The sequence below is a fragment of the Nothobranchius furzeri genome, chromosome 4 (assembly GCF_043380555.1).
Source record: "Nothobranchius furzeri strain GRZ-AD chromosome 4, NfurGRZ-RIMD1, whole genome shotgun sequence".
NCBI lineage: Eukaryota > Metazoa > Chordata > Actinopteri > Cyprinodontiformes > Nothobranchiidae > Nothobranchius > Nothobranchius furzeri.
The window spans coordinates 80,099,384-80,113,437 of NC_091744.1; the positions used below are offsets into that span (position 1 = coordinate 80,099,384).

A 14,054-nucleotide genomic window follows, 5' to 3' on the forward strand; every position below is an offset into this window, starting at 1 on the left:
GCTGCACCAATCACCACACAGCTATAGCCACACCTTCAAACAGAGCTCTGCGGTGGTTGGCTGCTTCCCAAAGAGTCCAATCAGTCGTTTCTCTTCATCCAAGTCCAATCTCGAATCAGTGAGAACCGAACGTGATTTATCCGTCAACCAATCAGCGCGCACGCACTAATTAAAGTATGCTCGATTCTTTTGACTGAATCGAGTTTAATGATTCACTCACCAAAATGAATCGTGTTTTTGAGTCAGTCAGGTACTCGGAGCGCGAAAAAAATTGCGTTTTTAATCAAACTTGATATGCTTCATTTATCACTTAAATCCTAATCCACAGAGTTTAAATGAAGGCTGGAATCTGACTGGGGAAAAAATCTTATCAATTTTTTTTACACTTAAGTATTTTTTTTCTTTTGTTTGCGTACCTTAGACGGTGACGTCATACTATCAGGGTTCAGCTCAGGTGATTCTGCCGCTGAGTGCCGGGCAGGAGTGACTCAGCTTTGCTTCCAGCCCAGAGAAGGTAAGAAAAGGATTTTAACAAACTAACTCATCATTCTCATGACAAGCTAGATAAGATTAGTTTGCTAACAGTAACAGGTGAGTCCGTTGGTATATTGAATCGTGATTCACAAGTTAGTAAAGCAATTCTCCAATACTGAATGATTCATTTAGAACTCGCACGCTGAGAACCCAGCTGAAACTAAAAACATCAAAATTGAGAAACAAGATAATATTTCTGCAAATTTAGTTCTTTTATTGATTCTCATTTAAAAGCTCGTGTTTACAGACGTTTCCTGTTTGGATCAGGGTCCCTCTCAGAACCTCCATCAGGACAGTTCCACCCTTCTGCACCAGTGAGTGGTTTGGATCATCAGAACTTCTGTGCTGTGGACCAAATTGGGTTGGACCCAAGTCAGCAGCAGAATCTGTCTGGGCTGAATTGGGTGTTGCTCCTCTGTGCTTTTAGTTTGCAGATCTGTTTGACTTCCCATTAGCTGAATCCCATCTTCAGCAGCATCGTCATGTTCATCTCATCCAGATTCAGTGCTGAACTCTAACCTCCTGGACAAGCTGACTGATTTGTTAGAAGACTTATTCCGTTTTGTTCAGTGTGTGTGTGTGTGTGTGTGTGTGTGTGTGTGTGTGTGTGTGTGTGTGTGTGTGTGTGTGTGTGTGGGAGAGAGACACATGACAAAACTGAATTTCAGGAGATGAGAAACAAACTCAAACTAAAGAGGAAGCCAACAGGATTTAATCCTTTAACGTTTAATCGTCACCATGAGTTCAAAACTCAGTCATTCTGCTGAAACGGGCCGATTCAGATGTTCTTGATCATCTCAGCAGCTCATTAACACAAGATCTAAAATCATCCAGAACCGGGAGCCAGAAAAGACCACAGAAACCAGTAATGTAGTGGGATGGGAACAAGGAGCAGTGAGATGGAGAAGACCCGGCCATGACAGGAAGCATTGGAGTGAGCCAGCAGAGCTCCAGGACAATCCTCCACAGCCAACAACACAAACTACGCCTTTTCTAAGGAAATTTCTGGAGCCACTGATGGAGATGAAACGTTAAGCTGCATCCATGACGTCAACTCTAGTGCTGGTGACAAACTCTGGGACAGGCTTCGTCCTTTAGGGGACAAAATAAACTCAAGAGGTTCGTTTTCTTCCAGAGCTCAAGAAGCATCTCCCTCCTTGTGCAACTACGCAGCCACTTTGTTGTCCTTCTGCAAGAAAGACAAAGACACACACACACACACACACACACACACACACATGAAAGACCAGAACAAAATTAATTTCTGCTAGAAACCCAGTTCTGTCTCACCCTGTACGGTAAGTTGGCAAACTCCTGGCCAGCCTGGTTTCCACGGTAACCTCCCCTGAAGCCACCACTGCCCTGCAGGGACCCAAAGGACCCTCGCCCACCAGGGTGCCCCCGGGCCCCACGAAAGCCAAGAAGCCCGCGTCCTCGATACCCCCCACGGCCTCGGCCCTGCCGCAGAGGAATGCCGAAAGTCTCAGCGTTCATCCTCCTCTCCTCGGCCCAGGTCTGCCTCCGCTCCCTGCAGCAGAAAGAAGGAGCACAAATCCAGATCCAAACAGGTGGTGCTAAGGGAATCTACTGAGCCAGGCTGGACTCTCTTACAAACAGCTGACTGAGTCATGTGACACTCACCGGGGAAACGCGGAACCACCGGACTTCTCATTGGCTTTCCTGAAAGACAACAGCGAATGAGTGATCATCACATTGATGAGCTTGTTTCTACCCACCCCCCTGCAGCAGGAGCGGGGGACCTTTACCCCAAAATTCCACCATCTCCGCTCCGCCCCCGCTTTCCACTGCCACTCGCTTCTGAACTCAAATTATACTGTACCCGCTCTACAACGGCTCCGCTCCGGTGCGGAGACCTGAGGTGCGCAAACAAGCATGCGCGGGATTTTCGAGATCTTGCGATACAGCCCGAGCAATAAATGCAGAAGTTAGATCCAAACACCCGTTGTGTGGGAGAAGCATCGAAATGAACTGTTTAATCTGCCCATCATTTGTGTTGAGAGATCAGCAGTGTTTGAATCAACAGAGGGTGACTACTTTGATAGTGGAAACTGTATTTATGGCTTATTTTTGTGCATTTAAAGTTCAACCGCCATTGATAGTTGTTAAAAGTTGTTAAACCTGTGCATATGAAACAAAAAACGCTTTTTGTTTATCGATTTATTGTGAAATAACGGAAGTTGTGCTCGCTCCTTTTCCTGTTGGGCGGTTGTGATTTCCGTCCATTGACTGCGGAGGTGCTCCGGCGTCCGGCAAAAATAGGATCGATCCCATTTTTGCCGGATGGCGGAACAGCGGGCGGCGCACTGCGCTGCACGGCCGCAGTAGTGGAACAGCTCTGATTGACTACAACGGGACCGTTTTTGCTGCGGAGTTCGTGCCGGAGCGGAGCGGAGATAGTGGAATTTTGGGGTTAGTGTTGGTGGAGGTGCTCGCTCTCTAACCCGTTTAACCTGAAGACCATACCTGGTGTCAACACAGGAGATGTTGTCGAAGAATGACTTGGACTTGTCATAGTAGCAGTTGGGTCCAAGCGGGTCAGCCTCATTGCCGGCGTTGCCCTCACTGTTGTGGGTTTCCTGTCCAGAGTGAACTTTGTCCTCTCCGTTCAGAGTCTTCTCATCTGTTCGAGGACAGAGGACAACCGTGAGTCAAGGGGCAGCCGGGTCAGGGTGGGACCCTGATTCAACTGGTGCACCACCAGAAGGTCATGTTCTGAAGACAGAAGGGTTCTGGCTGGAGTGTATTTAGATACCAGGGATGGATGTAACCAGGTGTCGAGCCGGACAGAGACTTAAAGATGAAGTAGGGCTGGGCGATATGATATTTTTAAAACATCAATATCATTTTTAAACAAGATACAAGATGACTGACTTTATATCTTCATATCGATATAACTGGTCAAACTGCTATGCTAGCGATAAGCCGCTATGCTAGCAACATGTTGCTCCGTCTCTAAGCGGTTATTACGTGTATTCTCACAAGTCTGCTCAATCTGAGAGCCTCTGGGTAAATGTGCTGCTCTAAACTTGGCACTTGGCGTTCTGGTTTTTAATCATTTGGGGACGTTCAACACCAACGGAGTTCTGCTTGTCCATCCTGCTTGTGCGGACCGACGAGCCAAACCCCTCCCTCCCCTGTGTAATCAGGAAACATCTATGGATAGCAGGAGTGGCCAAATTACCTCCAACGTATTATAAGGGTTTGAATAGTAAACTATAGGGTTACCATTTTATTTTGAAGGCGAGCTCATGCTATGCTAGTAAATGCTCCGTTACGAGCGATTCTGTTGAAGAAGTTAAGAGTTTGTAAGGCGTGGGCTACGGCGACAGTAGCATGAAAATAATACTCATAAAGAGCAACCAGAGACTCTGAGTCATTACAGTATAATCGCTGATATGAGCCAATACTGTTAGATTCCAGCCATGTTTGCCCTGATAACTAATAACTCCACGGTGCGCGACTCATTTGACCTTCAGTAGATGCAATTAAATCATCATTTATTTAGCTTAACATGATAGATTTTTTTTCTCTGGACAAGAAAAACGATATGGCCACCTCTAGATGAAATTTACATAGTTTTACATTAATTATTATTAATAGTGCAGAATCCAGTTTTACACCCAGATCTGTCTTTTCAAGTAGGGCCAAGGATGAAAAGTCCACACCTTGGTGGTGACGGTCACAGGGGGGTGAACACGACCACCTCTTTTTTCTCTCATTCCAACTGAGGTCGTTAGCCACCATCCACAATTGCATCTGGGCTAGACAATGCTTCAGAGTCTAAATGTTACACCTCCTGTCCCCTGTTGGATTGGGAGAAACAGCTGACAATGGTCAGCATATAAATGAAACCCTATTCCATAATTACATAGGAGCGATCCCTAGGACAGTAAATAAATGGAGAACAGGGGACCTAGCACCAATCCCCGTGGATGATTGATATTTTGCTCGTCCCCTATGAGGTTATCCAACTGTTGAAGCCGCGCTCGGACCCAAAAGTACTAGAACCGCCCACACAGCATGTGTCAACATGGCTCACCCATTTTCATGTCAACACACGTTTCTTTTTTTTTCTTTTTTTACACTTTTCTCCACACATTATGACAAGGGTTGTCAAGAAACAGTGTTTTCTGTGTTTGTCAAATTAAACAGATCCCAAAACATTGTTTCACTTTTTTTCTCTTGTCTTTCTTTCTCTGCTACATGTGCCACCGTGCCCTACACGTGCTACTGCGTGCTACATGTGCTACCGCGCCCTACACGTGCTACTGCGTGCTACCGCGTCCAACACGTGCTACTGCGTGCTACATGTGCTACCGTGCCCTACACGTGCTACTGCGTGCTACATGTGCTACCGCGCCCTACACGTGCTACTGCGTGCTACATGTGCTACCGCGCCCTACACGTGCTACTGCGTGCTACACGTGCTACCGCGCCCTACACGTGCTACTGCGTGCTACCGCGTCCAACACGTGCTACTGCGTGCTACATGTGCTACCGTGCCCTACACGTGCTACTGCGTGCTACATGTGCTACCGCGCCCTACACGTGCTACCGCGCCCTACACGTGCTACTGCGTGCTACATGTGCCACCGCGTCCAACACGTGCTACTGCGTGCTACATGTGCTACCGCGCCCTACACGTGCTACTGCGTGCTACATGTGCTACCGCGCCCTACACGTGCTACTGCGTGCTACATGTGCTACCGCGCCCTACACGTGCTACTGCGTGCTACATGTGCCACCGCGTCCAACACGTGCTACTGCGTGCTACATGTGCCACCGCGTCCAACACGTGCTACTGCGTGCTACATGTGCTACCGCGTGCTACATGTGCTACCGCGCCCTACACGTGCTACCGCGCCCTACACGTGCTACTGCGTGCTACATGTGCTACCGCGCCCTACACGTGCTACCGCGCCCTACACGTGCTACTGCGTGCTACACGTGCTACCGCGCCCTACACGTGCTACTGCGTGCTACATGTGCTACCGCGTGCTACATGTGCTACCGCGCCCTACACGTGCTACCGCGCCCTACACGTGCTACTGCGTGCTACATGTGCCACCGCGTCCAACACGTGCTACTGCGTGCTACATGTGCTACCGCGTGCTACATGTGCTACCGCGCCCTACACGTGCTACCGCGCCCTACACGTGCTACTGCGTGCTACATGTGCTACCGCGTGCTACATGTGCTACCGCGCCCTACACGTGCTACTGCGTGCTACATGTGCCACCGCGTCCAACACGTGCTACTGCGTGCTACATGTGCTACCGTGTGCTACATGTGCTACCGTGCCCTACACGTGCTACCGCGCCCTACACGTGCTACCGCGCCCTACACGTGCTACTGCGTGCTACACGTGCTACCGCGCCCTACACGTGCTACCGCGCCCTACACGTGCTACCGCGCCCTACATGTGCTACCGCGCCCTACACGTGCTACCGCGCCCTACACGTGCTACTGCGTGCTACATGTGCCACCGCATCCAACACATGCTACTGCGTGCTACATGTGCTACCGCGTGCTACCGCGCCCTACACGTGCCACCGCGCCCTACACGTGCTACTGCGTGCTACATGTGCTACCGCGCCCTACACGTGCTACCGCGCCCTACACGTGCTACCGCGCCCTACACGTGCTACCGCGCCCTACACGTGCTACTGCGCCCTACACGTGCTACTAGGTGCTACATGTGCTACTGTGCCCTACACGTGCTACCGCGCTACACTTGCTACCGTGCGCTACACATGCTACTGTGCGCTACACATGCTACTGTGCGCTACACAACCAGCTCAGTGACCTAGTGGTAGAGTGTCCGCCCCGAGACTGGGAGATCAGGGGTTCGATTCCTGGTCGGGTCATACCAAAGACTTTGAAGAAATGGGACCCAATGCCTCCCTGCTTGACACTCAGCATTAAGGGGTTGGATTGGGGGGTTAAACCACCAAATGGTTCCCGAGCGCGGCTGTGTCTGCAGCTCACCGCTCCCCCAGGGGATGGATCAAATGCGGAGAACAAATTTCGCACACACATCACTGTGTGTGACACCTAATGGGACTTTAACTTTAACTTTAACTTTTACTGTGCGCTACATAAGCTACCGTACGCTACATAAGCTACTGTATGCTACTGTACGCTACATATACGACTGTGTGCTACATATACTAACATGGCTGTAATCTAACAGTATATCAGCGATTATATTGTAATGACTCAGACTCCCTGGTTGCAATTTTACGGGTGTCTATTTCGGGCTAATGTTGCCGTAACACACGCCTTACAAACTCTTCAATAGAGCATTTTCTAGCAATAACAGTAAAAACATCTTCTCCCACTGAACTAGGAGCTCAGACATGGACCTCCTCCTCTGCGGGGTTAACTTCTCACTCTGAGGACTAAGCCTCCACAAGCAGCACCAACCTTTCAGCTTCAGTTTGCTCTGAAACTCCTGGTCAATCTCCTTGTTGAACTGGGCGTTGGCGCTCTCAAAGTCAAAGTCTTTATCAAACTTCATAGGTCCATCTCTGCGAAGGTTGAAGCGCCCCCGGCCACGGTGTCCTCCCCCTCGGCCGCGGCGTTGAGCTCCAACAGCTGAGTTACAGAACAGAAGGTGGTGTTAAATCATCAGCTTATATCTCAAAGCCAAACAAACAAAGCCAGATGAAGAGCAGTGGCTCCACCCTCCTGGTCTCTGGCGTGAATCGAGGTGGAGCTGCTGTTTGCCGTCTCACTGGAAGAGGACAGCATGCAACACGTCTTCAGATAAGTGGACGTTAACCTGTTGGACATTTAGTGGGATCCCTGCCTTCTCCTCGAGCCTGCTCTCCTTCGGTTCTGTGGGGGTTCTGGACTTCTGCTCCTGGAACAGCAGGTTATAGTTTTAGTTGCGTTCAGGAAAGAACAGCAGCAACTTCTGCTAGTGCACACCATATTCTACAGCATTGCTGATTGATTCTCACCTCTCTTCTCATCCAATCTGTCCTGCTGCTGAACCTTCTGGTTCTGACCTGGACCTGGAGGCGCTGTGCAGCCCACTCCGGGAGTTGACGGTGTTGCAGATGGCCCTGAGGTAGATGGGCCGCTCTGGGTTGCCTGGTCCAGGATGGAGGTCTTCCCTAAAGGGTCTACGTTTGGGCTGCTGCAGGCTGGACCGAAGCAGAACAGAGTGTAAGGTTAGGAGCGGACCACCCACATACCAGCCAAGACTTGTTTCCAATACCAGAAGGTGCTAAACAACCCAAACAACGTAATTACCTTATAGCGGACGGTTACTAAATTTTCAACACCATTGTAACATACAAAAGGGTCCATTTTTCACCATCTAAATGACATAATATAACCTTTCATGGCAACACCATCAGGACTCCCAAAACAACGCTTTGCTCACTTATTGTTCCTCAAAGCAGACAAACATTCTCATCCAAGGTCCTGCACACTGCGTAAAAGCCAGCCTGCTGCATTCCTGACCATCTACTCGAAGCCTACATGACTTTTACAACTCATAAGCTTACATAATCATATGTGATGAATGAACAAAATGTTTAAATCAAATGTTTGAATAATCTGTGCTTACATCAATGAATTTAAAATGAATATTGTTCTTACAATGATCCATTTATATCACAAATCATTATGTGTCGATATAACAAGTTAATCATTGTTTACACTCATACACATTACAATAATATATGTATTAAGTTATTGGTGTGTGTGCGTGCGTGTGTGCGTGCGTGTGTGTGTGTGCGTGTGTGTGTGTGTGTGTCTGCGTCTGCTCTGTCTTCTCCATCCCCAGTGAGTCGTGGAGGATGGCTGCTTATGATGAGCCAGGATCCTCTGGAGGTTTCTTCCTGTTAAAAGGGAGTTTTCCTTTCCACTGTCGCTATATGCTTGCTTAGTATGAGGATTGCTGTAAAGTCACTGACACTAGTCAGTGACTCAATGCAACCTGCTGGGTTCCTTATATAGTGTTACTGATTGGCTTAAGCTTGGTTTATGCTTGACGTGTCCGCGAGGTTCGCGCGGCAAAATTGCGTCGTTTTAACAACCACGCCCCTCCACCGCGCCTCCGCACGGCCCAAATTTTCCGCACCGTGCACCTAGGAAATTTTCTAACCACGCGGACGGTCGGACGCGGAAAAACATGGCAGACTGGCAAGAACTAGTATGGCAGAGGTTCGTAAATACAGACATTTGTATGATTCAGCTCTCAGAGATCACCGTGATCAACATGTTAATAATTCTCGGAGAGAAATAGCTCGCACTGTCGGAAAAGACGAGGACGCTGTTAAAAAATGCTGGAATGCCATGTTGTAAACAACAGTAATTTTTTCTTCTACTATTGTGTAGTGTTGGATGCATGCCGTACAGCTCCATGCTGCCCCATTCAGTTTGGGAGAATATTGGCTCACCGCAGAGACAAGCCGCATGACCATAAACGCTGCGAGTTGTGAAGTGCGTTTCATCCGCGAGCCGCATCACCAAGCAGAAAGTAAATGCGTCAAGCATAAAGCAAGCTTAAATGACCTGACCTGTATTGGAATGTTTACTGTGTATCAAGGTCCTTGAGACGACTCTGGTCCTGATTTGGCGCTTTATAAATAAACTTGAATTGAATAAAGGTTAATATTCACCTCACATAAGAGTTTTGAACATTCTCATTCACAAAGTGTTAAAAAACCTCTTGTATCTGAAGAAGGCGTGGCTTTCTGATGGATTTTGGTAAATACTCAAAAACATGTCAAATTCAGAAATCATAACATTGTGGTTTATTAAAATGAACGAGAATTACTTCCAGATTAATTCAATTTCCATCTGACTCCCGATTCGGCCAAACTGGGAAAGAAGCCTCTTTTGAAACCATCTCCTTTGACCTCAAGTCAAAAGCCTCTCTGCAACGCTGCAAGTGATTACAAACACAACAGCTTTTCAGAGCTACTTCACACCTGAGACATCCAACCCGCAGACCCGGGGTTGCCTCTCATGGCCGGGGAAGCTCAACTCAGAGGAAGCTACTAGTCTCTGAGTATCGTGGTTTCGACGTCCAGTGACCTCACCACTCTGACCGCAAACCTCCGGCCGCCGGGAGCAACTCATGCAAGGGTATCGTAAGCCTGCATACTAAAGTCTGATGAGCTTTTTAAATAAATAAATCTGTAGTTTACTAAATAAACAGCCAATTCACTTTTATAACCCAGACTTCACAATTTCTCTCAGAAACAAAGAAGGGTTGTGCTACAACATCTAGCTGCCATCACACCACCTCACACATCACATTAAATCACTTCATATCCATTACACCACGTCTCATTCATATCTTGTCATGTATAATCAATAGTTTAGGAAAATAATTAAATTCATTTTATAAACTACATACTGACTGTCTGAATTAACACGAAGTGTGTATATGGTGGGCTGCGCAGTGGCGCAGTGGTTAGAGCTGTTGCCTTGCAGCAAGATGGTCCTGGGTTCGCTTCCCGGCCTGGGATCTTTCTGCATGGAGTTTGCATGTTCTCCCTGTGCATGCGTGGGATCTCTCCGGGTACTCCGGCTTCCTCCCACAGTCCAAAAACATGACTGTTAGGTTAACTGGACTGTCTAAATTGTCCTTAGGTGTGAGTGTGTGCGTGTATGACAAAAGTAGCAAACGCTGGGCAGAACTAACTAATGCAGTGACGCATTGTTTAACCAGGGATATGATGCCCATTCAGAGTGTGGAAATAGGTTTCACAAAGATGCTTTAAACGTATAATTCACGCTACAAACTGCCCACCAAGAAATACTTCTCTAAAGTCGCTTTGCCTTCTTTATACCAAGGTTTGTACTGAGGAGTCACATGACATGCATTATCCTCGCTGGAGTTTTTTGCGTCCACCACGGACATGTGGTCAAGCCGAACATCAGACGCCTACATGAGCCTCACGATACACTACGTGGACAGAGACTGGAAGCTACAAAACAAGAGCCTTGAAACAAGTTTGTGTGACGACAGACGGTGAAAGCTGTCGCACTCAACAACTGTACGAGGCTTTCAGGCTTGGGACATCACCTGCACATTACCATAGGGAATAGGGATGTGTATTGGTGAAATTCTGGCGATACGATACGTATTACGATACAGGGGAGACGATACAATATATCACGATATATTGCGATACATTCAGTCAGACAATATTGGCGATTTTTTAGACTAAATTTATTATAGGAAAATTCAATAAACAGTCCAAACTGATACTTAACATGTTTAACCCGTAACAGAGGGATTTACATTTCAATGGTAGAAAACCCATTACACACTGCTGCCAACTAGTGGTCAGCGTTTGAATTGCACCACAAGAAAAGAAAATACACAAATGTTTCCATGTAAATTCTTCCAAAAATTAGATACACAACTTTTGAATATCGATACATTTTTGCAAGAAAAATATCACGATATATTGCGATATCGATATTTTTGATGCACAGCTTTTGAATATCGATATAATATCGCTGGGGAAAATATCACGAAATATTGCCGTAATTGACATTTTCTTACATCCCTAATAGGAAAGTTAATTATAACGTCAGAGTAAGCATTTCTTGCACTGGTTAAAATGATAGTAGTAATACTGTTTTGTATCAACATTTAGATGTCTTTAAAAATGAACAGGAACTTAAATGTCACACATTCCCACTGCATTAATATTGGTGTTGAGTAATGAACTGCTTCCTTTTCAATTTGTCTTTTTTAGAAAGAAGTGTGAAGGACCCAAGGACTGATCGAGCAGTTGGGAGTGGGAAAGATGATTGTTGGCGCCTCTGGCCACAGCTGAAAGCCTCCGTGAGCTCTGCAGGCTGCCCAAAGGGAACTGGGCCCACCAGAACACAAACTACTTGTTGGGATTCAAAGCAGAGAATGATCCAGCGCCTGTTTGAACAAGGACAGGCTATAACACAGGTTTTAGCTGGTGATAAAACCACACAGCGATTTATTTTTTATTTCTTAAGATTTTTTGTTCTTAAGTTGCAGGTTTTCGCCTAAAATGTTTTTTGAACCAGGCTGTAAACATTTCTGCTGTGAAGCTGGTACTTTTAACATGGGAATCAATGGGAACTTGCAATTTTTGTCACTTTCCCATTTACATCACAAAGTTTCTCCAGGCTAGAGGTTCTGGAGGATCAGCACAGACCAGGACATGTTGGGGAGACATCAAAGGCTTCTCACTGAAACCACAACCCGACACCTCCTCACTTCCTGTAGCATGATGTTTGTAGTCCAGTGCCACAAAGGCCCTGAACCCTTGGATATCATGCAAAAAGGACCACTACTCTCACACAAAGTTACTTACTCACACCGACGGCTCCAAACTGGGGCGAGACCAGTGGGCTGGTGCTGAACTGGTTGTAGGAGGGAGCCTGAGCTCGGCTGAAAAGGCCGTAGGAGGTGGCGGACTGAAACGGAGTTGGAGCTGAGGCAGTCGATGATGAGCTGGAGCTGATGGAAGACTGGAAAAAAAAGAAGAAATAATGTTCTACTGTGGGACCGACACGAGTCACAACCAATCACTGGCATGATTCCATCATTACATCAGCCTGAGGGATACCTGGACTATGGCTGGGTCCTGGGGCAGGGAGCATGTTGGTTTGGGTGGCTCACACACTGTCAGATCTTTGATGTCGCTTCCTCTAAAGATGATGTATTCAAAGGTGTCGTCTCGTGGTGGGATGGGCCGGTCCGTGGGACGATCCTCTGTGCCGAAGGAGCGGACTGAGGAGGAACCAGGAAATGCTCATTAGAATAACTGTAAAGCTATTGATTCAGGTGTGCTGCACACTTCCTGGAGGGAGTGAAGAACACACCTGTTCCAGCTCAGAAACCCAAACCTTTAACTGATGCTGTTCTGATCAACATAAACGCATCACCATGACAACAGGATGTGAGCCGTCACACATGGGCTACACAAGTGCCCTGGGGCACACTGACAGAGGGTGGGTTAAGTGTCTTGCGCAAGGAGTCCTTGGCAAGGACACAACAACAGCGACAGACTGAGCGGGGCTCACACCTGCAACCTTCAGATTATGGGGCGAGCCCTTAACTCCTCCGCCGCCACCGTCGCTACTACTGACATGTCCACACCTCAGTGGACAGCTACCTCAACGTTACCTTCATGGACACAAGTCAAGCTCCAGAAAACTCAACCACGAGCCTTAACTGCCAGAATTCACGTTTTAAACAGACTGAACCAAGTCCCGAGACCCGAATCCTGGGGCACCAACCAGGTCAGGGCCAGGTGCGAAACAAACAAATGTTATTGACTTTCATCTGTAGGTGAACGGAAACGTTCGATGACGTCACACTTACCATACAATTCCAGTTTACTTTTAAAGAAAAAAACTTATAAAGTACATTTAAAAATAGCATGGCAGCTAACCAAAGTGCAGGAGAACCAAAGACTCAAACACAACAACAAAGACAGCATAGGAGTAAAATATAACGCTAAAAACATAAAACACACAAAAGCAGCACAAGGCATAAAATTACAATAAAAGTTAACCATAAAACAAGTGAAAGCACCAAGATGAGATAAATGAGAAACAAGTAAAAACTAACTGAGCAACGCTAGCGGACTAAAAAGTACAGAAGACTGTTGAGTTAACGTTCAGGGTTAGCTTCCGAGCTAACGCCGTAGCACAACACTAGATCAGCCGTAAAGCTGTTTAACATCAAAGCTTTATTGGCACCAAGGGAACACACACGGTGACCCTACAGATTTCCTCAAAACCCTGAAAAAAAATTCTATCGGGATTCCCAAAAACACACATTTACTTTTTACTTGTTAATAGAAAACAAGCAAGTAGCTTAAATGAATATCACGTTCCTTTGAGTTTGAACCGCAGGTCATCTTCAGGCTGTTACCTGCTGAGCCGCCGGGCGCCCACTGGAGCCGTTACTGTAAACGAACCCAGGCCGCTAGCCCTCACCTTTAGCCAGAGCCACCGTGGAGTTCTCGGTGTCAATCGTGTACAAGATCCCTTCATAACGGATCTCGGCCTTAGAGATCAGGCTGATTTTGCTGCCAAGATAAGGAGTCCCGCCGCTCATGGTTCCTCTCCCGCAGCTCCTAGCTTAGAGCAGAAAACAGGAGGAACAGCCCGAGCCGTGCGGACAGCAACGCCGACTTATCCCTACTTGTCCCGGGGTGCTTAGGTTGGTCTTTCCAAGTCGTATGGTCAGTGGAGCCGATCTGAACCGTTTCTGTCAATTTTACTGCTTCGACGCTCAGCGGCTACAACATGGCCGCCGCCTCCTCTCCCTCCATTCGATGTTTCTGTGCACAGCGGCAAACGAGACATTGAAGTATCGCGCGAATTCATTGTGACTCTAGACATGTGAGGAATAGAAATGACGTGTAGAAATTTCGTTTGTCTTGTGATGCCCTTTTATTTTACTTACTGCATTATGAAAGTAAATAAAACTTAACTCGCAACATGCGCGCGCACACACACTCACACACAGG

At 47.3% G+C, this 14,054-nt stretch overlaps 1 protein-coding gene across 1 annotated transcript; it reads right to left on the reverse strand.

Moving 5' to 3' along the window:
* Positions 1–1,104: 1,104 nt before the first annotated feature.
* Positions 1,105–13,886, reverse strand: lsm14aa (LSM14A mRNA processing body assembly factor a). The gene is made up of 10 exons (XM_015965058.3): positions 13,519–13,886; positions 12,141–12,304; positions 11,886–12,042; positions 7,521–7,706; positions 7,340–7,420; positions 6,982–7,152; positions 3,019–3,175; positions 2,176–2,214; positions 1,825–2,062; positions 1,105–1,723 (listed from the first exon to the last, which is right to left on the reverse strand). The coding sequence occupies exons 1-10, from the start codon at positions 13,637–13,639 to the stop codon at positions 1,700–1,702; spliced, it is 1,338 nt and encodes a 445-aa protein (XP_015820544.3). The 5' UTR covers positions 13,640–13,886; the 3' UTR covers positions 1,105–1,699.
* Positions 13,887–14,054: the final 168 nt, after the last annotated feature.